Below are 24,588 nucleotides of genomic sequence, written 5' to 3' on the forward strand. Positions count from 1 at the left end.
TTCCCTTACTCGCGGACGCATCTTTAAAAGAGCCGTCCCTTTGGAGCATTAGGAAACTATAAGCCGGAGTAGAATTTAACTCCACCTGCTTCGCCCTTGGCTCTTTCTACCCGAAAGAGAATGTTTCTGGGAGAAGGCTCTGCCTTGGGGTTGCGTTGGCAAACAGACAGCTTCTCTTTAGCAGTAATTTCCATTTTCGTGTGCAAGTAATATATGTGCATTTATTTATTTACTTGGTGCTTTTACGCAGCTCCACGGCTTCCTCCTTCCAGGGCTCACCTCACCTGAATGTGAAACCACTCCTGAAGAGAGTCGGTTAATTTCTCAGGAGGCCTAGAATATTGCTGAGGATGTCTGGGAGTAATTGATGAAATAGATGGCCATGACAGTATTCTTACGATTTTTAGACCCTGCTGTGGGCCCTCTCGCAAAATGGCGGTCACAGCGGGTCTCTGGTTTCTTTGCAAAATGCACCCTGCATCTCCCCATGGATATGTCCAATTTTTGTAGATAAACTGTTCAGAATGGATCCTGCCAATGATTTCTAATATCCCAGGTTTTTCTGTAGTTACACAATTTAACATTTAAAAAACATTTAAGAGGCTCTAGAATATTATTTCCTAACAGTAATTCTTCATCCTGTGCATAAATAAGGATGCTTGAAATTGGCACTTTACTTCACATCGTACCAGCTGATTTTATTTGTAATACTATAAATAATTTTTGTATTTAATAATCACAAAACAATAGGATATATTTCTATTATTGCTTATATGAAAACATATCTTGAATCAGAGTACAGAATCTGATCTAGTTCTGAATTAAATATCTTTAGTCTAAACCAGATTAATAAGAATGATAATACATTTTGTATTAAAAATATTATCAACATGAACAGAAGCTGAATATGTTCTAAATCAAGTCCTAAATCTTGTAAGTATATGTGCTGTTGATTAAAATACATTCAACAATCTTCTAATATGTGGAAAATAATAAAGTATTTTATTCTTAGTTCCTAGAAGAGGAAAAGAAACAAACTGGGAGAAGACTCTTATTGCTATGGATGTAGGATCTGAACATTTTACATGTAACAGTTATGGAGACTGGTTCATTTCATGAATGGAAAGAATCTTGTGTTTATAGAAGGATCAATTTGGGTCACCAGTTATATCTGAGAACATAAATTCAAATACAGTGATAAATGAACTGGAATCCGATGTCTTGTTAAGGTGTTTGGGGAGCTGGGTCAGAACACCCCCTTTTCTAGTGCATCAGATATTTGGATTCTACTCTTTACGTTTCTTTTTTCCAGTAATATTATGGAGCAAAGACAAGCTTAACTTACTTGCAGCTCCTATCTCTGGGTAAGAAAGTGGAGAGAGACCAAAGTATTGGGAATGTGCAAATTGTTCTATGCATGAACTGTGCTGTGTATAGACCAGCTAGTTTTGAACGGTCAGAAAAAGGCAAGATGGCAGCCTCCCACTGTGGCTACACAATAGGAAAATGTAGGTCATGTGAAGACCAGTGGGCAGGATGATTCCCAGGTGAGATTATGTGAGTAAGGCAAAGGTTGGCATAGAGTGAATACAAGAGTGGAGCAGCTATGAGTAAGCAATGAAAGGAAATTGCTGAAAAGATTGGTGGACAAGCTTCAATATGAAGCACATGAAGAGAAGGAGAGAGATTAGTCCGGGATTTAAAATCAACTACATTTTTATTTAGTACATGCCCTATTTTTTGGTCTCGCCTCCAAAATACTTTGTCTTTTGTAGCAAACATTTGATGTTCCCAAATGCTACTCATTCATTTTGTATGTTTGGATACAACTCTCATATTTTGGATAGAAGAAGAAAAAATCTTGGAAGAATAGTTTTATATTTACTTCTTTTTCAATATTGTATTTTTAGTGTGGTATTTTAACCACTGAGTGAATTACCCAGAAATGCATACAATATCCTTAAAACAAATTATATTATCCTACTATTGGACTGAAGTGCTGATTTCAGTTGCTGGTGAAAGGCATCCAAACGTTCTTTCTGCACAGGCCACTCCAAGATACAACAAGATTTGAACATTGCTCTTCGTAAACAAAGAGCATTCTTTAACTTGTAATCAGGAATATCATGTCGAAAAATTAGTATAATAGAATCCCGACTTTGTTCAATGGCTTGTTGTATAGCATGATAAACTTTGAACCTGAAGAAAACAAAGACATGTTTTGGCTTAGTAGGCTTATTTATAAGTTTCAGAGACATGTATCTTTATAATGCAATGACTCTCTTGAATCATTTAGAATCAGTAATACTTTTAAAAGACTTATATCATTTAGTGTCATAGAATCCCAGAATTCAAAGGAACTTCTTAAGCTACCTCGTCCAGTTATCTGTTTAGGGCAAAAATATTCAAACTAAGTGATCTTTCTCAATATCCAGGGAAAAAATGATTTAAAAAATATTGTAAATCCTGAAAAATGATAAGAGTGCATGTGTAGATACAGTGAAGGAATGCTAAAAATGGATATGGTTCAATTTTATACCGATTCTACAGTTGTTGAAATTCATTTTTCTCATGAATCTATACTCAATGCTCCATAATGACAAAGTTGAAAACAGGGTTTTAGAAATTTCTGTAAATCTATTAAAAAGAAAAAAAAAACCCATAATATAACTGGCATAAGACACTTTCCAACAATACTTGAAATTTAGTTCAGGTGCCTCCCATTTCTTTTGATAATTGCTGACATATTTCTATACCTTGATTGTAGTCAATCTGTGATATTCTACTACTGGATTGAAGTGCTGTGGTAAATTAAATTGATTGGACACAATTTGGAAAGGCACACATCTCTCTATAGAAGTCTTCACAGCTGACAATGTATACTGTAGCAGAGCAAAAGGCATGAGGTCAAAGGAACTGCCTGCAGAACTCAAAGATGGGATTCTTGCAAAGCCCAGATCTGGGGAAGGCTAAATAAAATAAAATTTCTGCTGCACTGAAGAGCATAGTGGCCTCCATAATTCTCAAATAGAAGAAGTTTGGAACAACCATGACTCTTCCAAGAACTGTTAAATTGAGCAATTGGGACAGAAGGGCATTAGTAAGGGAAGTGGCCATGAATGCAATGGTCGTGACTGAGCTCCAGAGATCCTGTGTGGAGATGGCACAAAGTTCCAGAAGGACAACCATCACTGCAGCCATCCACCGATCTGGGCTTTATGGCAGAGTGCTAGACAGTCACCCCTTCTCAGAGCAAAACACATGAAAACCCATTTGGTGTTTGCAAAAAATCACCTGAGGACTCTCAGACTGTGAAGAACAAGATTCTCTGGTCTGATGAAACCAAGATTTAACTGTTTGGTGTCAGTTATAAATCTTATGTCTGTAGGAAACTAGGTACCACTCATCACCTGCCCAATATCATCCCAACAGTTTTTCAATAGCAGGGACCGGAAGATTGGTCAGGGTTGAAGGAAAGTTAAATGGAGCAAAGTACAGGAATATCCTCAATGAAAATTCCACAGTGCTCAGGACCTCTGACTGGGATGAAGGTTCACTTTCCAACATGACAACAATCCTAAGCACTCAGTCAAGACAACACAGGAGTAGCTTGGGGACAACGCAGTGAATGATGATGACACAATGATGATGAACCTTTTCGACACTGAATGTGTCAAACTGGAATGTGTACATGTTTGAGTGCATGCTGGAGTGCTGAAAATCCGAAGACAAGCATGTGCATTGACCAGCTGATCTGGGTTTCCGTCACTCGAACGCACACAAACACCAGCTGGCCAGCACATATGCATACACCGGAAACCAGAAGAACAGCTGGTGATGGCACGCGTACCCACAATACAGGCTCTGCATGCCCCCTCTGGCACACATGTGATAGGTTCGCCATCACAGTCCTAGAGTGACTTGAACCCTATTGAACTTATCTAGAGGAACCTGGAAAATGTCTGTCCACTGACAGTCACCATCCAACCTGACTGAGCTTGAGAGGATTTGCAGGGAAAATCCCCCAAAGCTTGTTGCATCATACCAAAAAGACTTGAGGCTGTAATTGCTGCCAAAGGTGCTCATCGAAATAGTGTGCGAATGGTCAATGTGCCAATGTGATATTTCACTTTTTCTTTTTAATAAATTTACAGACATTTCTAAAATTCTTTTTTCACTTTGTCATTATGGGGTACTAAGTCTACAGTAATGAGAGGGAAAAATGAATTTCAACAACTGTAGAATCAGGCGGCAGCATAACAAAATTGACAAGTGAAAGGGGCCTGAATACTTTCTGAATGCACTGAGTGCCTGATGACTGGAAGAATTTATTTCTTGTGCTTTTATATAAATGGAAAGATAGCAGCACTATATGAGAAATGAGGTTGGGAGTTTTGCATAATTCTGATTGAAAATGTGGAAATCTATCATCATTTTTATAAGCATTTGTCCTAGGATTCATTTTAAATAGTTCTTCCCTTCTATGAAGTGCATTGGGTTATATTTCATTAATATATGTTTTATGTGCACACTGTTGAGTTGCGAACTTTATCCCAAAAGTTGTGAAAATGTAGATTTTAATACACAAGCATGTCCTAATTTACTTATAAAGATTTAAGAAATACAAACTGTGAACCTCACATACAGAAATGAACCAGACAGATATAGCAATAGCAATAGCAGTAGACTTATATACCGCTTCATAGGCCTTTCAGGCCTCTCTAAGCGGTTTACAGAGAGTCAGCATATTGCCCCCAACAATCTGGGTCCTCATTTTACCCACCTTGGAAGGATGGAAGGCTGAGTCAACCCTGAGCCGGTGAGATTTGAACCGCTGACCTGCTGATCTAGCAGTAGCCTGCAGTGCTGCATTTAACCACTGCGCCACCTTGGCTCTAACTTGAAATGCCAACTAACTTGCCTGCCAACTTGAAATGTTATGTATGTTACTTCCACTAGAAAACAAAGTATTGAGAGCTTTTTAAAGTGACACAAGTTCTTTGTTTCACGCTGATGGTTTTAGATTTGTAATTCTAGCCCCTGCAAAAACCTTGATAAAGCCTTGATAAAACAGGCTTTATCATTTCCCAAATAAATTTCAGGACCTTGGTGTAAGACTATAAAGAAGGCAGTCTTCTTTGTCTACTAGCAGACAAAGTTTATACTCCTGTAAATATTACTGTTTCAGAGAATTTACCCAGGACTGTTAATTTATGGCAACATTCCTGCTTAAATAGCTGTATCATTCATATTATAATTAAGCAATAGAAGTAATAAATAAAATACCTTAATAATGCATTTCATATACTTTTTGCCTTGTCAAACATAAATTCACTTAAATGCAATAGAGCAGCCTTGAAATTTAACAAAAATCAGCTCTATTTTTTGAAAGCCCAACCTGGTATTTTGTGAATAAGATGTGTGACATGAAAAATAAACACCTGTGCTGTTTAACTTGTACAATCTAAAATCTCAAAATTTGCACAGTAATACATAGAATTCATCTTTCAAGTTAAAGGATTACCACCACCTTCTTTTAAACATAAGAAAATACGATTCCTTAGCTGGAAATCCTGACAATTCACAGAAACAGCTTTAAAATTAAAGACATGTCCTAAAACCCCAAATAAAATGGCAATTATTTAAATATTTTCAACTTACCTTTTACACCAGGGATCTTCTAAGAGATGTTTAGTTACAATAAATATGATCTTTCTACTTCTCTGTATGCTATTGACGATGGCTTCAAATTCAGATATTCCAGCTTCAAAATCTCGTTCTTCTAAACAGAATCGAATGGCTGGTTGATTATTTTCAAGGGGAATAAAGTTATTGGATACCCAGTTCATATCCTTCTTGGCATGAATGATGTAGGCATCATATTCAAATTGCTGCTGTTGTCTATCTATTTCTTTGATGCCCAATACTCTGTTTACAGCCACAGTATACATAAATTTAATTCTCCATCCTTGAAAGTGAACAAGCATAGCTATAAAGATGAGCAATAATATAGTAGTAGTGCACAAAATGAATACCAGCTTAAAGGGGGCATTATCACATATAGAAGTATCAAACTGTGCTACTAAATTAGAGTGATATTTGGGTGGAGTGTTGCATTGATAATTGTTTAAATTTGAGATATATGTTTTATTGCTATTGAGCCAAGTAACAAACCAAGGTATACTGTCACAAGTACAGTCGAATGGATTTGAAGCCATATTTAATACTTTTAGATGTTTGAAAACGGCACCAAACACTTTTTCATCAACAGCTGTGACCATATTCTTCTGGAGGAAGAGAAAGCTCAGAGATGTCAGATCATCAAAAACAGACTTGGGAAGCAGATTTAAGAGATTGGAATCTAAATTCAAGCTTCTCAATAAAGATAATCCATAGAAAGCCTTGTGTGGAATCTCATCAAAGCCATTTGATTCTAAATCCAGTAGACGGAGGTTGTGAAGGTCTTTGAGAAAAAGGACAGGACCATCTGGGTTGGTGTGTTTCCAAAGTCGAGCCAGATTATTGTGCTGCAGGTCAAGAATTTCAAGCTGATGCAGTCCATCAAATATATCATCCTTTATGTTAGCAATATTGTTGTTACCCATATCCAGGATTGTCAAATTCTTTAATTTACGAAATGGTGAGGGGGTGATTGCAAGATTACTGCAACGCACCTTTCTCATTCTCAGCTTTCGAAGACTTGGAATAAGAGTGAATGATTCACTTGTCAAATTCAATTGATAGTTATATGAAAGATACAGTGTCTCAATATTACTAAGACCTTGAAATTCCTGACCTGTAAGGTTCTGTTTAATATTATTTAAACCTAAATCAAGCATTTTTAGTTGCCTTAGCCAAGAAAAAGCTTTGGGCTTGATAGAAATGATTCCAGCTTTTGTTAGATTGAGAAATTGCAGCGAAGAATTTGCAAGTGAAGCAAATGTCATATTTGTTATTGAATTTATATTGCACTGACATAAACTCAAGTTTTTCAAATTTTCTAAACCTTTAAACGTATGGGGAGTAATCTCTAGAAATTTATTACCATCCATAATAAGGTAATTCAAATGAGTTAGCCACTGGAATGCCGAATCAATTATTCTGACATGTGAATTTTCCAAGTTGAAATAGTTCAGATTTTGAAGTCCATAAAGAGTATGAGAAGACAGTTTTGTAATATTGTTATTCATTAGATTTAGTTCTTTTAAATTTGAAAAATATATAAATGAGGCATTTTCAATAACAGACAAATAATTATTTGATAGGTTTAAAATGGTAAGGTTTGTTTTACTCATTCCACTAAAGGTCACATTGGAAATCCGTGAAAGTTGCACTTTGCTCATTGAAAGGTTCTGTATTTTTGTGCCAGATAATTCCAAACAAAGTTTCTCTGTGCCATCAGGTCCCAATGGAACGTTGTTCAGATCAAGGCCATATATGTTTTCAATAGCTTGGAAGCAGCCTGGTTGAAACTAGAAATAATAATTAAAGTGTTTTAAAATTATTCCACATGACAGAAATGTTGAGTCTTCCCATAATCACACACACCCCCCAATTTTGAGCCAATTCAGAGCATGATTTGAGGATCCTCCTCAGTTCATGGCTCCTTCCCAGAGAGCAGGTGGCAGTTGTATAGTAGCTAGGAGGATCTTTGCTCAGCTGTGCCTTGTGTACCAGTTATGGCCTTTCCTGGAGAGGGAGTCACTGTGCCTGGTCATTCATGCTCTGGTCATCTTCTGCTTGGATTATTGCAATGCATTCTAGATGGGGCCACCCTTGAAAAGTACACAGAAAGTTCCGCTGGTATAGAATGCAGCCTTGTGCATATAACACATCTGCTGTGCAACCTGCATTGAGTGCCAGTTTCCTCCAGTGCAATTTAAAGTGTTAGTTATACTTCCTTCATGGCGTGGAACCAGTTTATCTACAGAAATGTCTCTGCCTATTACTTCAACCCATCCCTCCTGATTTGGCAGGGAAGGTATGTTGTCGACCCTGTCATTTCAAGAATTCCATTTGGGGGGGGGGGGGTCCAGGAAGAAACCCTTCTCTGCAATTGCCTTCACTGTTTAGAACATTCTTTCTCCTCCAGATGCAAGGTGGGCTCCCACTGTCCTGGCATTTCAAAAATATCTAAGAACCTGGCTCTCCCATCTCACGTGAGGCTCACAGAGGACCACACAGCTGCGGAGATGTTAGTGCCCTAAAGGTCATCCCCAAGCCTTTTAATTAACTTTTAATGTTGAATTTTAACTATGCTTGCCATATTTAAATCTTATGTACAGTTTTGTATTTTCATACTTTATTTGTACACCATCCAGAGTCCCTCAGTGAGGGTGATGGGCAGTTTCTAAATTTGATAAATTATTAAAAACTGCTCCCTCTCCAATTTTCACAGAAACTAGGGGTCCAAATTAGACAAATCTTAACTCAGGTTGCAATGCAATGAAGGCCATGGCTGGAGCTATGTGCAAAGGGGCTGGCAGAATGTGGATTTTTTTTAAAAAAAGAACAATGTTTAAGTGGCACAATGTATATGGATTTTCAAGTAAATAATGTGAGATTTGAGAGAGGGAGGGAGAGAGAGGGAGGGAAGGATGATCTTCTTTAAACCTAAGTATTCTAATTCTTTCAGGCCACCAAGACCCTAGGCATGATGATTTTATTTACCTCTTTTATTGGGTTTGATGAAAGGTCCAATCTTTTTAATGAAGAGTTACCAAGAAAGTATAGATCTTCTTTATTTAATTTTGTAATTTGGTTTTGAGACATCACAAGCTCTTGTAGATTCCCTAATTGCTGCTGAGACCCTAATTTTGTAGAACTTAGGTGATTATGAGAGACATCAAGGAAAGCCAAATTCTAGCAAAGAGAAAAAGAAAATAAAGAAAGCGAATTATCCATCTTATATTCCTCTTATACGTTGCAAGTCTTCTATTCTCTATTAGGTTTTCTGATTAAAGCTATCGTTGTGCAGGGCTTTTGATGTGATACAACATCACAGCCAGGGCGTGCATACAGCTCTTTCAGAAAACTTTACACCACATTCAGAAGCCAAAAGCACAATCTCAGGAAAAAGCAAGCTGCTTTAAGCAGTACCATCCATATGCTCTATATGGCATTTTTTTAAAAACTGCAAAGCACTGTACATCCCTAGTTCAACCATGTGCAACACTAGCTAGAAAAAATCTAGGTAGTCTCTTCCAGTTATAGCAAATTTGATACTTAAACAAAAAACATTAATTTGGCAATTATCCTCACGTTCTTGCACTGACACAGAAGACTAAACTCCACACATACACCTAAGGGAAACGAAGAAACAGTACATAAGAACAGGCAGTTTGTACACTTCATTTTTGGACCACAACTCTCATGCCAGGACCTTGAGAGTCTGATAATTACATTTTTTGCATTTCTGCTGTTATTATGTGATTTTAATTATTTCTACTACTTGGCATTATATTGATGTCCACATTGTGCCTACCACCAGGGGTTGCGTTGCAAAGTAGGCTATCTAAATCAAATAAAATAAATCATCAGTAATAAAACTGATCCTGATGTCTTCAACATATGATTATTCTGCGAGGTGTCTTTGATTTTAAGAAATTAATATGACTTCAGCAGAGACTGTGTTATGGACATCTCCTACGATAGAACAGCTGCTGTTGGCCCACATTCATTTTCATTAGAGATTTTCCAGAGAATTCAGATCTCTCCAAACTTTCTCTTTTTCATCTGTCTGTCTGTCTGTCTGTCTGTCTGTCTGTCTGTCTGTCTGTCTGTCTGTCTGTGTCCACATTTCTACCCTGGCATGTATGGCATGTCTGCGTGTTTTAGACATGCACATACAGCTTATTTTCTTAACAATATTAGTTCTATAATGATCCTATGTGGACAGTCATTGTGATTACAACTTTTCTTAGTATACTACAGTAGTATGGTAAACCAACTCCTCAAAATAAGGTACTAGGAAGCCCTGCATAGTAAGAAGTTTAAGAAGCCTATGTTGGCAATTATCATATGCTTAACATAGTGGCATATAAAACCCCTTTCCTTGGCAAAAACCAGTGTTACCTTAGTATCGCTTTCCTTTGCTGTGAACCTTTGATGTAAATTGCACTTATATCTTCTTACTGATTTACTGCTTTTTCATGAAATGACTAAGTTTGTGGAATGCCCTAATACCGTGATGTCGAACCTATGGCCATTTCTGAGGCACACAAGGCATTGCCTTGTCATCTCCAGCACACATGCACGCACTGGCCAGCTGATTTTTAGCCTTGATTTTCAGCCATTTTTCACCCTCTGGGAAGCCTCCTGAAGTGAAAAACCACCCAACACAGAAACCAGAAGTTTAGGAATGGACTTCCGGTTTGTGCGTTGGGCTGTTTTTCACCCTCCAGAGGCTTCAGGGAAGCCTTCTGAAGCCTCCGGAGGGCAAAAAACAGCCCAACGTGCAATCCGAAGTCTGTTCCTGAACTTCCAGTTTGCATGTTGGGCAATTTTTTGCATTCTCCAGGCTCCTAGAAAGCCTCTGGAGCCTGAGGAGGGTGAAAAATGGACCTACTGGTCCCACTGAAAGTCAGAAAACAGACTGGTTTTGGCTTGTGGGGGGAGGGGGAAGGCATTTTGGCCCTCCCCAGGCTCCAAGAAAGCCGTGCACACGTGTGTGGGGCAGCCAGGAGGTCATGTGTGCATGCGCAGGGGGCACAGTGCAGGGGGCTCATTAAATTATGGGGTGGGCACGCAAGCACATGTGATAGCATGTACAATAGCGTGAGTGTGTGTGATAGCGTGCGTGCTTTTGACACCCAAGGTGAAAAAGCTTTTCCATCACTGCCCTAATATGTTGCCAAGGAAAACAAAATCTAAGAGTATCACATATAATTTTAAACTTTCCAGTGTTTTGGAATTGTGAACTATAGACCCAGCAGACTGGTATGTACTAGATTGGAAAAAGGTGATATGAGGCCACAGGAAAATTCAACAAAGGCTTATTGTAAGGGAATTTATTTCATGCTATCGTTTTGGCATTGGTATCTTGTTTTTTGATTGCATCCTTAATGTTCAGTGTGTTTCTGTTCAGATTTTTGTTCTACAAAGATTATGGCTGAATTTGTTTGAAAACTAAATCACCAAAATCAAGGAGGAAAAACCTTTTAAGTCATTTATATAGAATAAAAATCCCTATGCAGTAAGAATGCAAGGAAGTGGTTTCCAGAATGACAATTAGTAACAGAAAAGCATCAATCTGTATCAATTTAGATGGCAAGTACAGAATTCCAGAGAAGCAATTCTGCAGAAATTTACATGCTCTTATGACAGGAATCCATATTATGCACCTTGCAGTATAAACTGCATAAAAAAGAAGGCCATATTCAATACATACACATCCCAGACATACTGTATATGTATGTTTATCTTCATTTATGTACCCAATTCTAATTCTGACTCAGAACAGGCAGCATATCTATATGCCAATCATGCAATTACATTTTAAAGCAGAATACGAAATAACAAGAAACATAAGACTAGGAAAAAAATGGATAAAATCACACATTTGAGTGCAATAATCTGAGTAGCAAAAAAAATCACAGTGTTTACAGAAGGAATTAAACCCATTTCTATTAAACAGATCTTCTCCTCTACTATGAAATGGCGTCATCAAAAAAGCTGGAGAATCAATACCAGTCAAAAGAATTATTATTTAGGGAAATGATGCTAGTATAACTCAGTCAAGTCATATCCACATACGGTCATGTCATGCTATCCTTAATGTAATAGAACCTTCAATCATATGAATTCAGAAAATAGCAGGTCAAAGCTCAGACTTACCTTCAGATTTTTGAAAGGATCATTTTTTGTATTCAGAATGTTGAATCCCACATTAAGCTCTCTGAGATTGGTACAGGAAGTAAAAACTTCTCCATATAATGTACGCAACTGATTGTGCTCCAGCCTCAATACCTCTAACAAAGGTAAACTGAGGCACAAGTGAATCCCTAGTTTGGATATGGAATTGAACCCCACATTTAAATAAACAAGCTGATTGTACTTTGTAAGGTTTTCAGGCAGCAGTGTTTTCAGCTGGTTATGTGAAATATCCAACGTTGTTATATCAGCTGGGAGATTGGAGGGAATTTGATAAAGCTTTAAATGACTACAGTCTGCCATTTTATCTGTGATTTTACAGATATTCTGAGTTGACCCACAATTAGTTGGGATAATGAAAAGGATGAAAGGCAAACATGTCCAGCACTTCAGAAGCTTCCTCATTTTCCTGAAAGGAAAAAATATTTATTTAAAATAAATGTTTCCTTTCTGAATGTACTGTGTACATAGATATATAGACAGATACAATTCCCTTTTGAAGTAAGTAGTGTCATGCAAACCCAAAAAATAAAGCATGAGATAAGGAAATTACAGCTAAACACTAATGCTATTTACTAAATCTTCCCATATTATATTTGCTTCTTTCTTTATACTGTACAGCTTTTGGTTCAAGTTTTATCCTTTCTCTTCTTCAGATTCACATCAACCTTATCAATTATACTTTTTTTAATTCTTCCTTTTCTCAACCTGTTTGCTTTTCCTTCACATATTTCCCCTGCAATTCCAACATTATGCCTTCATGATCAGTATGATTGTTTGATTCTCAATTTTGTATTCAATGTGTGTCTGTCTATCACTAAAACTCATCATGACCTTTAACCTGGTGAAAAACTGTATCATAGAGCAACCTTTTTTGAACCAGGGTAACTCAAATGGGCTAATGTACAAAATATACAACCTGGGACCCATGACTCCTGAGGACGTGAAATTTGGGCAAATTGTGGCTGCTTCAGTGCTACTGGCAGGTGCTGTGCTTTTTTTATAATTTTTTTTTTTTCAAAACAAACATACAAATCCTCCTTCTTTACATACTGTAGAAAGTGTATCAGTTGGTTACAAAAGGCTTTTGTGCATCTCTTCCACCGTCATGAAATATAATTCATATTAATTCTAATATCTTAACTCAGATATTTATTATATACCATCATCATACCTCCACTTTTATTTGACTATAATTATTTAAACGCCCTTCATCATAAAATATACCAAATTTAATACATAACCACATGCTGGCATTTCATTTACTTATTTATAAAATCCTCCATTAAAATTAAATCCTCATATCCTGTTTTAGCTAAACATCCATAATATTTAATACCAAAATTTTCTAATCCTCCATATATATAATTTATTATCACTATCCTTTCTTTATTTAAATATATCCTATATCATAACATTTTCCCCCATTAGTTAAAACTTAGCTGTGTCTAATTTTGTTCTTTTTATTGTTATTGTTATTAATAACATTTATATATAGTCCAAAAATATTTCTAACCTTTCCTTCCCGTGGTAACATTCAATATTAATATCCAATTATTACTTATCATAACAGTTCAACATTGTATACATTACTATCATCAATTTTTATTTAACTATACCTATTATCACTGAATTTAACTAAGTTTAGCTAGTTTTAAATTATACTCTTCCATCTATCAACCTGTATCTCTCCAATAGCAAAACAATCTTATGTCTTCTGCCATTTGTGGATCCAGTCCTCCAAACATCTTCTTAAACAAATCTATATGGACTCCTCTTAGCAACTCCTTGTTTATAGTATCTCTCATATAATATTGACGCCCTCCTTCTTGTTTCCTTTTTCAGCTTGTCTTTAATTATCAGCAGTGTTATCAAATATTTTGCAAATAGTATTTCATAGTTCAAATTCTTTAATGCTTTCTTCTTCTATGTTCTGTCCTTTGAAATAAATTTTCTTTCCATTTAATTCCTCTTCTAATATTCCACTCTTTCCTCCCTCAGAAATAAACCAATTGCCATGAATATCAACAGGCTCAATCTTTTTATATTCGTATTCCATTTCAATTTTTTGAATTTCAATCTTCTTATTTTGTGTTTGAAGAACATCCTCAGTTTTTTCATCACATTTCATTGCCAAATGCACCAAATAATCCAATTTTCTCTCAATTCTTTCCTCTGTATCCAACACCCTCTGTAGAGCTAAGAGAGAGAGACGCCATGTTCATACGCAGCTGTATTTTTTCTTAGAAGCTCAGCAAGATTGAAACACTCACTCGCAAACTCTCTGCAAGCGAAAACAAACTTCAAAGGGACAGCTGTAAAATCTTATCAGATCTTAAGCCAAACAGCCAAGCAATAAAAGCTTAGAATGTCGAAGTCAAAACAATCCATCTGTAGCTTACAGAGAGTCACAAAGAAATGTTAGAAGGATAATCCATCCATTTGAAAAGGTTTTGCTTAGAATCAATCCATGTAAATAGCATTTAAAAAGATAACCACTGTCCAGAACCATTGCAAAAATCAAATTCGCCACTAAGTTCTTCTATTCTTTGATTTAAATTAGTTTTTAGATTTTATAGGCAGTCCATTTTTTTAAAACAATGAAAGTTTCTCACCAGCTAGAAACACTTTCTATTCCAGATCGTTCCGTTCCTTTCTGAGGCTGCCCTGACTTTGTCAGTCTTGACAGACTGGAATTTTTATTACCAGAAGAAGACTTTCCCTTGCTTTTCTCAGAGATTTTGCGATATCCCCGAGATCAGCAAGATGTAATCTTCCTGTTCACCATTTCTTCGGGATGATTTAGGTCCGTTGGAACCCCCCAGCAATAAAAGTGTCGACTGTGATCTCAAAGCTTTGAGATCGCACGTCGTCTTGTCACGGCTTCGGCCCCTCCCCCCAGATGCTGTGCTTTTGATGTAGTCATGTGATCTTAATTTTCAATATTCCATCACAGTTCCCCAGATAGTTTTGCCTTCCTTCACTCCCTTCTCCTCCCAGCAGCAGCCACTTAGCTGCCTACTATGAAGGGAGGCATATTTCTGATGCCAGATTCCTGCCAGAAAACTCAATGGGGGAAGCCAGCAGGAAGTCAGAAATGCCTCTGACTCCCACAACTTTTTTGCCTGTCCTTGGTCATTCTCTTTCTTTGTTTAGGTAAGGAAATATCTCTGAAATGATGACCCAAAGGGGTCTGGGTTGTGCAGTTTATTCTAAACCTTATCTCTTATTTAACCATAAACCCTTAACTTCATGTTTCTTCTGAAATACCCAACTTTCATTTCCATATAATAAAGAAAGCCAATGCAAGCTCTTCTACACAGACATTTTCACTTTCAAAATTCATTCCTAATCATAGACCAGATTCTACTCATTTCCATTCCATCAGTATTTATACTTTCCCATTTTATAAATAATCTATATCTGAAGCCCTGAAGGACCAGGTTAGGGACAGATCATGCTGGAGAAATTCTACCTATGTGATTGCAAAGAGTAAACACTGATGTCATGTAATCAATAATTATTTATTTATTCATTCATTCATTCTATTGTTTGTTAGAGAATAATTTGCATCAGTCCATTTTATTTTATCTATCAAATCCAACTACAGAAAGTCCTTGGTTAACAACCAAGCAATTACAGGTAGTCCTTAAGTTACGACCACAATTAAACCCCAAATTTATATGGCTTAGTGAAACATTTGTTCAGTGAGTTTTGTCCCATTTTATCATCTCCCTTGCCACAGTTGTTAAGTGAGTCACATGGTTACTAAATGAATATGGCTTCCCCATTGACTTTGCTTGTCAGAAGGTTGCAAAAGGTGATCACAAGACTCCAGGAACCTGCAACTATCATAAACATGAACCAGTTGCCAAGAATCTGAATTTTGATCATGTGACCATAGGGATGCTGCAACGGTTGTAAGTGTGAGAAATAGTCATAAGTCACTTTTTCAGAGATATTGTAATTTTGAATGGGTAGTAAATGAACTTTTATAGGTTGAGGACTACCTGTATTCAAACTTATAATAGCACTGAGTGAGAGGCAGTGTGACCAGTCCTCAAAATTCCAGGTGTCACAGCGTCCTGGCAGTCACATAATCATGTTATGAGCAGTTGGTAACTGGCCTGGATTTCTTACAGTTTCAGTGCCTGCAATTTGCAGGCTTTGCTGTCAGCTTTGCACCAGCAGACATCAATAAGGAAAGTTGCAAGAAGTTGGAAGCCCTTGGCAACCTGTGTGGTCCTCATTTAACAACAGCAATGGGGGGAGCTTACCAAAATTGCACAGTCACGTAACATTGCACTTACGATCACTTCGCTTAGCAATAGAAATTATAGTCCTAATTACTGTTAAGCAAAGACTACATGTACCTTGTTATTTGAGACAATAAACCTCGACTCTTTCCTTATGCCCATGTTCCATTTAATCTATTAAGAGAGATTAAACTACCTTCTAATATTTATTAACGCAGGTCTTCTATTTTCCCTCTCTGTGTGGTTACAGTAATTTCATTCTATTTCTTGCATTTCTTTTCTTCCACAGATAAGTTCCCCCAAACCCACTCTTGACATTAGCAGCGTGATCTGCCCCATATTTCGAACCACTCATCATCTTTATATCCTTCACAAATTCTCTCAATATTTCATCATAAACAATCAAATCAATATATGTTTTTGGATTTATTAATTTTCCATGTTCACAAATACAGATTTATGCATCACTCCAGAGTGAAAGGTTTACTCCCATTCTTGTCTGATAATAATAATCTTTTATTATTTTAGTATTCTACTCGCCTCGGTCCCACCTGTTGTATACTGAAAGAAAGTCCTCGCAGTTACGAATGACAGCTCGGTAGCAGCCAGGCGCGTCTTAGCCAATCAGACGCGCCTGTCAGTTGCCGAGCTGTCAAGCGCGAGTCTGCTGGTATATAAAGGCAGGCTCTTCCAACTGTCAACTGATTCTTCAACTGGCAGCCGAACATACCAGTCTACCTGGAACTGCTTCGCTGCTTCTTCTCCACAGACTACAGGTCCAATCTTTGTTACAATTGTTTCTACCGGGCTCACAGCCGGTCTTCCTGAGATACTTTGTTAATAGTTACTGTTATATTAAATTGGTTACAGAGTTACCGAACCAGAGCCTCTGTCTTCATTCTTAAGTTACAATACCACCCATCAATTGATGTCACAAAACAGAATAATTTCCCCCGGGGTCATATTTATATACACATAATATTCCCCCAAACTTCTGTTTTTTACCCCTATTTTATTTTTCATTTTCAATAAGGTATTTATTTTAGCAACTACTATGCCATTAATCTAATAACTTTAATGTTATTAGAACCTAATATTGGTGGTATTTCTTGGGTATATTTTCTGATCCAGAAAAAAAGGAACTCCAGATCAAAATCCATTTCTGTGGAGGAATATGCAAACCTACAACTTCAGTAGCAGCTCATGAAAATGGGTTTATTGATTCTATTCTAGCACCTAGTGACTATTGTCCACAGCCCCAGATCCCAGTGACAAAAATGCAGGAACCCAGTGCATGCCAAAAACAAAGGCTTTCTGACCAGGAGTTCGCCACAGCTTTATCTCCATTCTTATAAATTACATTAATAGCTTTGCTAATACAATAGGAAGAAACTAATTATCAATATACAAATTCCATTTTTGTTCATCTTTGATTTTTAAAAATGCTTATAGGGTGGTAACTCAACTTTTTGTCCAGCTGTGACTTCAGATCATAGAAATTTCTGATATGCATCCTTTATATCTTTTATCTTGAAGATTTATATCTATGTTTTTGCTCTCTTTGATATCTGGGTTTCCTACTATTTTCTAATTAACTTTTTCTAAGTATTTTATTACTAGAGCAGAAAATACTCAGTGCTAATTAAACAATTGAGATAGGAAATAATTTTCCTGATTAGTATTTATATATCAAATGTACAAAGAAGCTAACTGTAATAGCTTCAAAGAACTTTGCACTTAAGCCCTTCATGGTATTGGACCTGGGTACTTGAGAGACCGCCTGCTGCCAATTACCTCCAATAGACCGATTAGATCCCACAGATTAGGCCTCCTCCGAATTCCATCCGCCGGCCAATGCCGACTACCCGGAGGAGAGCCTTCTCTGTGGCTGCTCTGACCCTCTGGAACGAGCTCCCCGTGGAGATTCGAACCCTCACCACCCTCCAGGCCTTCTGCAAAGCTCTTAAAACCTGGCTGTTCCGACAGGCCTGGGGCTAAAGAGCTGTTGCCCCCCCCCCCCCCGTCTCGAATGGTATGACTGCTGTGTGTTTTTAAATTACGTATTGTTATGTTCCGTCTTTTATTTTTTGTCTGTACCCCCCTCCCCTGATTTGAATTGTGAGCCGCCCTGAGTCCCCTTGGGGAAAAGGGCGGCATATAAATGTAATAAAATCAAATCAAAAAGTTGATAACATTGCTTGGTTCTTTCTAAAAATCAGTCATATTTTCTTTTGCATAGAAAAGAGAAAACCTAATAGAAACACATCATTTATATTCTTTATATCCCATGTTTCTCTTGGTATATTTGTCTATCATATTTCCCAGATAAATATATATAGGTGTATTTCTGCAAATTAGCTGAAAAGTAACTTAAGTGTAGATACTTAAGAGCAAATCTTTCATTCACCAAACTAATCAGAAGGAACCCAATTTTTTCTTTTGTCTTTTTATTAGTAAATTTCATTATAAAAGATGGATATAAAATGGTTTAAGCCTTAAGAGTGTTAAGTTCTCTTTTCAACCATATTATTTCCTCTCTTCTTGGTTTCAGTGTGCAGCTGCGGTGCTAAGGCAGAAATGCAGAGAAATAGAATGAAAATATCTTAAGCATTTTGAAAAATGTTTGCTGTTTCAAGCTGGGCCACCTGCTGCAATAGACCTGCAGTTAATTTGATTGCTCTGAGGACCTGGACCAAGTAGGGGCAAGTGCACAGAGCAGCTGTACTCAATTATGAAAATAAAATTTAAAAAAGCTACACTACCCATACAAAAGACTTTTGAATTGTTTGGCATTTGTTTTAAGTTTCTCTTTGTTTCACCAGAAGCTCCAACGTTTTCTATATAGATCCTGCTTGTGTAAATCAATAGGCAGGAATTTAAATATTTTCATCTTGCATTGTTTTGTTTGAATATTCCTACATAAACAATCTCATTTTCTGGTAGGCTAAATGGCTATTCTTAGCTGTTGTGAAGCTATGGAGATTGGCTTGTAGGATTTTGCCCTGGGCTACTCTATCGTATACCCTTGCCCTTTCTACTCCTACCTTTCAGTGCTGTTAACCATCAGTAGTATCTGGATTCTGTCCAATGCCATTTTCCCTGGGGATGATCTGTATGCAAATGAAGTGTTTCTGGCAAAAGCAATAAAAATCTACAAAATAACACTTCAAAAGGAGTGACAGTAAGAGACCCTCATTGCAAAAAGTTAGCTACTCCAATAACATTTTCAAGGGGACATGTCTAAGGTCACCAGATTTTCAGATTGGTAAAGAGGGACACCTTTGACCGGGGGGGGGGGGCTGGGGCTTGATTAAAAATTTTATACGGAGCAACAAAAATTTTCATACAACGCAAAAATAGTATTGTAATATATTTTTAAATTTCAACATAACTACAATTTACAAATATAAATTGTAACTGTTGCCAAACATCAAAATTTTAATCACGTGACCATGAGGATGCTGCAACGGTTGCTAAGTGTGAAAATGGTCGCTAAGTGTGAAAAATGGTCAGCAGTCACTTTTTTCAATGCCATTGTAATTTTGGTCACTATACCACCTTTCTTGCCACAGTTCTTAAGTGAATAACTGCAGCTGGTATTTTGTATTTTGGATAGAATCTTTTTTTAAATAGTCTAAGACAATTTAAAAAAAGAATCCACACAGAATAAATTGAAGTAAAACATTTCAAACTATTCCACAATAGTGCATAGAATTTTTAAAAATGGTTTCACTTCAATTTATTTTGGATAGAATCTTTTTTTATATAGTCTAAGACAATTTAAAAAAAGAATCCACACAGAATAAAACTATTTTAAAAAATCCTACGCACAATAAATAAAATATTATTTTAAAATACATTAAAAAAATAAAAGGAAAAAACCCAGCTCACTTACCAGCAGGCAGGCACTCCAAGTCAATCCAGAATTATGTAGATGTTAATACAAAGAACGGAGCAAATTAAAATGGTGAAATTAATCCCAGGGAAATATTTTTCAAAGAAATATTTCACCATTTTTTCCACACGAGCCGACCTCCAACCTCCGTGCCCCTCCCCTCCGGGAAATCCAGGAAGGAACACTCGCTACTTCTCTAGCCAAACTATTTCCTGGAGCTCTATGGTACTGGGTCATCTTTTCTTATAAAAGTAAATAAAATGGGCGGGGGGGGGTCCGTTTTCTTGCTTTAACGTTTTATCTTCAATGAAAGCACTGGGACATAGAGAGGGATTAGAGTGTCTTTTGTCTTGCCCCGGTTAGGATTTCTTAAGCAAATCCATTGGGCTTTCAACATGAAGCCAGAAAATTGGGACTTTTTTAAAACGCCCTGGGACATGGGACAAATTGTTATAAATCGTGACTGGCCTGCCAAAATTGGGACATCTGGTCACCTTAGACATGTCCCAAAAGGTAACTAAATATTCATTTAAATAAGTCTAATGTGAGCTGGAAGAGAGATGCCCCATTTCTTTCTTTCCTTACCCAGGTTTCTCCTGATTGGTTGGAATTAGAAGTTCCTAGCAAACTGAATGCCCTTCTGGCTTATAAAATGCTAGGAATTAGTGTTCCAATCCATTTTCCCTTTCAACATAACCTATTGTTCAACAGAACAGCTTCTATTTTCAGGCATTTATTATACATTACAGTATTATACCTGCCACACCCATTGAGAGGGATGGCCTTTTCTTTAAAAACAAGCATTAACTATTACATTAGTAAGCAGAATGTGAAATCAGAAAAAAAATGCTACCTGTTTATCAAGACACGCATCTTAAGTCAAGGTTAGCTACTAAAAGCATCTTGATTTATTAGCAACCTAAGCCCCAATCAAACCAGTTTACAAATACTAAAATCAAACATTTTGACAAAACATTTACTTTAATCAAACAGCAATGACCACCTTCATTCTTTTAATCTTAATCTGCTTTAGAGGCGGATGAGAACAATCTACTATGGACTGAATAAGGGTTAAAATGTGGTGTTGCCAAGGTTTCACCAAAACCCTTCAGCTAATAAATGTCTGATGCATATATGATATGAACCCATTGTGGGGAAATCACAACCCAGAATTAAGCAGCAAAAACCAGTGAACAAATGGGTATATGCTTCCTTTCAGTAACAAAAGGAAGTAGAATCTTACAGAAAAGTATCCAATGGTCCTTGAAAACAGACATGCCCACAACTTCAAGAGGAAGCCCAGCATTATAGGTTCGATCCCAGGCCTCACTTAAACCCTACACTGAACCACTTCTAGAACACCAAAGTACGCAGCTCTTTACTCATAGATGGACTATTCTTGGAACTAAATATTGATTTAATGGCACTAGTTCATTTTATAGCACTGTTTTTTTTTTCAAACTAGACTCCCAAGTTTGAAAGACACTGTTTTAAAGCAACATGTGGGACCACCAGTCTTTATCTTAAATTTCCTCTCAGTTTACCTTTTTAATAGACTGCGGTTTTCTTTCGAAAGGAGAGTAATTAAAAGGTATTTTCAATCTCTTAAGCCTCAATTCCTGAAACTAAAAGGTCTTTCGGACAGTCGCCAAAGAAAGCAGGGCTTTCCCTGCTGAAGAATCACCAAAGGCCGCGGGCTCCGGGCCTGCTGGAAATTGTGGCCACAACAAAGCTCTGAGAGCAGGAGTAATGCGTTATTTTCCCCACATTTCATCAAGCTCGCTTTTCCCGTCGCCTCGGGTAGGATGTGTAACAGCCAGCTATAAATTGCGCGCCTGTCCCTTCTCATGCAGCCGTACAATTTTATTTTTTTTAAGAGAAGGGCAAAAGGTTTTGATCTTTAACTAAGAACTTGCGCGGTGCAAAAAGAAAGACAAAATCCCGAGTAGAAAAATACTCAATAGCAATTTCCCCCTCCGCTCGTCTGCCCCGCGCCAAAATAAAAGTGTTAAAGTTACTCTTTTAAGTTTCCGGTTAGATCTTTCGTCTCTTTCTTCGGAGGCTGCAGGGAAAAGTCTTCAAACACTTTTGCTCTCTCTCGCTCTCTCTCGTAGACAATCCAGGTCACAAGAAACCGCGGAAGAGAACTTGAAGGCTGGGCGCTGAACGGGCAACTACGGACAACATAAAAAAAAAAGTGTCTGCAATTTCTATCTCGTAAAATCACCTTACCAGAAACGAAACCTAGCTTGTCTTGAACATTTCCCAGCCCTGCCCTCCTTCACTGCGCAGACACGCAGCCTGTGCAAATACCCGTGGGCATAAGTCAATCATATACTGAACCCGCAGAAAGAGCGGAGTATTTTCCCCCGAAGGAGGCAGATTTCATTTGTTTGCAGACTGTGGGAGGGGAAGTTGTTTCATTCTTAGAATCTCATGTCTCAAAAGTTTTTGCCCCTGCAAACACAATCAACTGGGGTGATATGTTCTTGTGATTACAGTGTGGATACATACATTGACAGAGGCAACAGTCAGCCATCAATGTCAGCTGTCAATCTAACCTATCCCAGAGTAGAAAGCATAAAACAGCCAAAATAAATGAACTGTTGAACAAAATAACTGATTGGTGCATGAAAGTGACCAATGTGTTTTTGATAGGCAAAAAAGGAAAGAGGATGAATGAAAATGCATCAAATAAATTGGCAGCTACACTTCATGATTGCCAAACAGTGGCCTATCTTAAATTATCCTTTACATACAATAGATACCATCCTAAATGTTGGCCTTTATCTTGCTCACTATTCAAGACTTAAGTAGATTCATGCCACATTTCCATTTTGGAAAATAACCGTATTTGTTCCTAATGAAGCTTCCCCAGGGCTAAGATGTGAAAAATATATTGCATTTCCACTGTCTACCACAGGGATCCCCAACCCCCAGTTCAGGGACTGGCACCAGTCTGTGGCATGCCAGCAACCAGGCCATGCAAACAAGCAAAGCCCCATCCATGGGATGCAGGCAGCATGTGAAACCATGGCCTCTCTGTGTCCTAGAAAAACCTCTCTCCATAGAACTGGTCTCTGGTGCCCAAAAGGTTGGGGACCACTGTTCTATCATCACCTATGAGGCAGATGACTACTTCAAGAGAGCAAGTAACTATAATCTTTGGCTGAGGAGCAACCAGCTGATTTCCTCAGAACATCCTTGAGGTTCCCAGGGTTAATACTGCAGAATTGGACAGGATACAAATGCAGTAAATGGTATATGGAGGATTCCATATAGGTCTGGAGTGCAACTAGGACGATTGTTTGGTAAGACAAGCCTGTTTATCTGAAGAAGCTATCAGTCAGAGCAAAGAGTGGAGAAACTGTCATGGGAGGATGACAACTTTTGAAAAACCTAAAGATTGTAGAAATGGGATTTGTTCTGCATCATCTTAGTCATATTTGGGGGAAGGTTAGAGGTAGAGAACTAGTGAACAGATGACAGGAGATTAGTTTTTAAAAAACTAAGACTGGGAGGAGATAATCTCCACCATTCCTTACTTAGTTTACTTTTCATTTACTTTATATAAAAGTCTAGAGAGAAAGGAGACAATGGTTTCATGCCTGTGTGTAACTTGGCACAGTTTCATCAAATAATGGGAAACAGTTATGGGAACTGAAATTGGGAGATCCTGCAGCATCTCTTGTATTTGCAGCACACAGCTTCAGTATAACTGAGGTAAAGAGTATACATGCCTCATTGTTTCTTTAGAGACAGCGTACTTCTTGGAAGCAAAATTAAATTGTTCAGCACAAAAAGACAAAACCCCAGTGTTAAAAGATATTTACTAATATTGAATAAAATATTGGTACAAATGTTATTAACACCAAGTTTATTATAGCATTGAGAAATTGGATCTACCCTTTGTTTTCTTTGCCTTCATCATCTAGACCACAATCCAAACATATGAGGAAGTGATTCTTTACCCCACAAAAAAACCCATGCTATTTAGTAGTGATATTATATCAATATTTCCTTCTAATATCATAAAAGCTTCCAGCTACTGCCTTGTTCAGCGATGACATTTTTAAAAGATTACCTAGACCCGTAATGGCGAACGTATGGCACACGTTCCAGAAGTGGCACACAAAGCCCTCTCTGTGGGCACATGCACCATTGCCAGCTACTCTTCTGGTTTCCAGTGTGCACATGTGTGTCGGGCAGCTGGTCTTCGCGGGTGCCAGTGCCAGAAAATGGCAAAAAAAATGGCCAAAAAACCAGGGCATTTTTCAGGCTGTTTCCGGGCCGTTTTGGGGACTTTTTCCAAGTCTTCTTGGCCCGAAAAATGGCCTCAAAACAGCCAAAAAACAAGTCCCGCAAAATGACCAAAAACCCGGCATGCCTGCACTGGCCAGCTTGTCTTTGGATTTTTGGTGCTCCAGCGTGCACAAAGACCAGCTGGCCGGCATGCATGTGCATGCTGGAAACCTGAAGACCAACTGGCTGTTCTTCAGATTTCCAGCACTCCTGTGCACACACATGCAAACACGTTCTGGTTTGGGCACTCAGTGCCAAAAAGGT

General features: G+C 37.7%; 1 protein-coding gene across 3 annotated transcripts; it reads right to left on the reverse strand.

Annotated features, from left to right (window-relative positions):
- Window positions 1–1,698: 1,698 nt before the first annotated feature.
- TLR3 (toll like receptor 3) lies at window positions 1,699–22,372 on the reverse strand. 3 transcript variants are annotated; one of them, XM_032223844.1, is made up of 5 exons: window positions 22,255–22,372; window positions 11,836–12,280; window positions 8,671–8,862; window positions 5,662–7,472; window positions 1,699–2,199 (listed from the first exon to the last, which is right to left on the reverse strand). In XM_032223844.1, the coding sequence occupies exons 2-5, from the start codon at window positions 12,274–12,276 to the stop codon at window positions 1,971–1,973; spliced, it is 2,673 nt and encodes an 890-aa protein (XP_032079735.1). In that variant the 5' UTR covers window positions 12,277–12,280; window positions 22,255–22,372; the 3' UTR covers window positions 1,699–1,970. The 3 variants fall into 3 exon arrangements, with proteins under 3 accessions (XP_032079735.1, XP_032079733.1, XP_032079734.1); XM_032223842.1 differs by lacking the exon at window positions 22,255–22,372 and adding an exon at window positions 22,041–22,248; XM_032223843.1 differs by lacking the exon at window positions 22,255–22,372 and adding an exon at window positions 21,567–22,248.
- Between the last annotated feature and the right edge of the window lie 2,216 nt (window positions 22,373–24,588).

Source organism: Thamnophis elegans, chromosome 9 (genome assembly GCF_009769535.1).
Source record: "Thamnophis elegans isolate rThaEle1 chromosome 9, rThaEle1.pri, whole genome shotgun sequence".
Classification (NCBI taxonomy): domain Eukaryota; kingdom Metazoa; phylum Chordata; class Lepidosauria; order Squamata; family Colubridae; genus Thamnophis; species Thamnophis elegans.

What these genes read in the sequence shown, in the direction of transcription:
- TLR3 (XM_032223844.1), bottom strand. Translation starts at nt 12,276, where the DNA reads ATGAGGAAGCTTCTGAAGTGCTGGACATGTTTGCCTTTCATCCTTTTC. An exon ending in ATCCTTTCAAAAATCTGAAG is followed by an intron (nt 8,863 to 11,835) that starts GTAAGTCTGAGC and finishes TCTCTTTGCTAG; the next exon opens with AATTTGGCTTTCCTTGATGT. An exon ending in CATCAAACCCAATAAAAGAG is followed by an intron (nt 7,473 to 8,670) that starts GTAAATAAAATC and finishes TATTATTTCTAG; the next exon opens with TTTCAACCAGGCTGCTTCCA.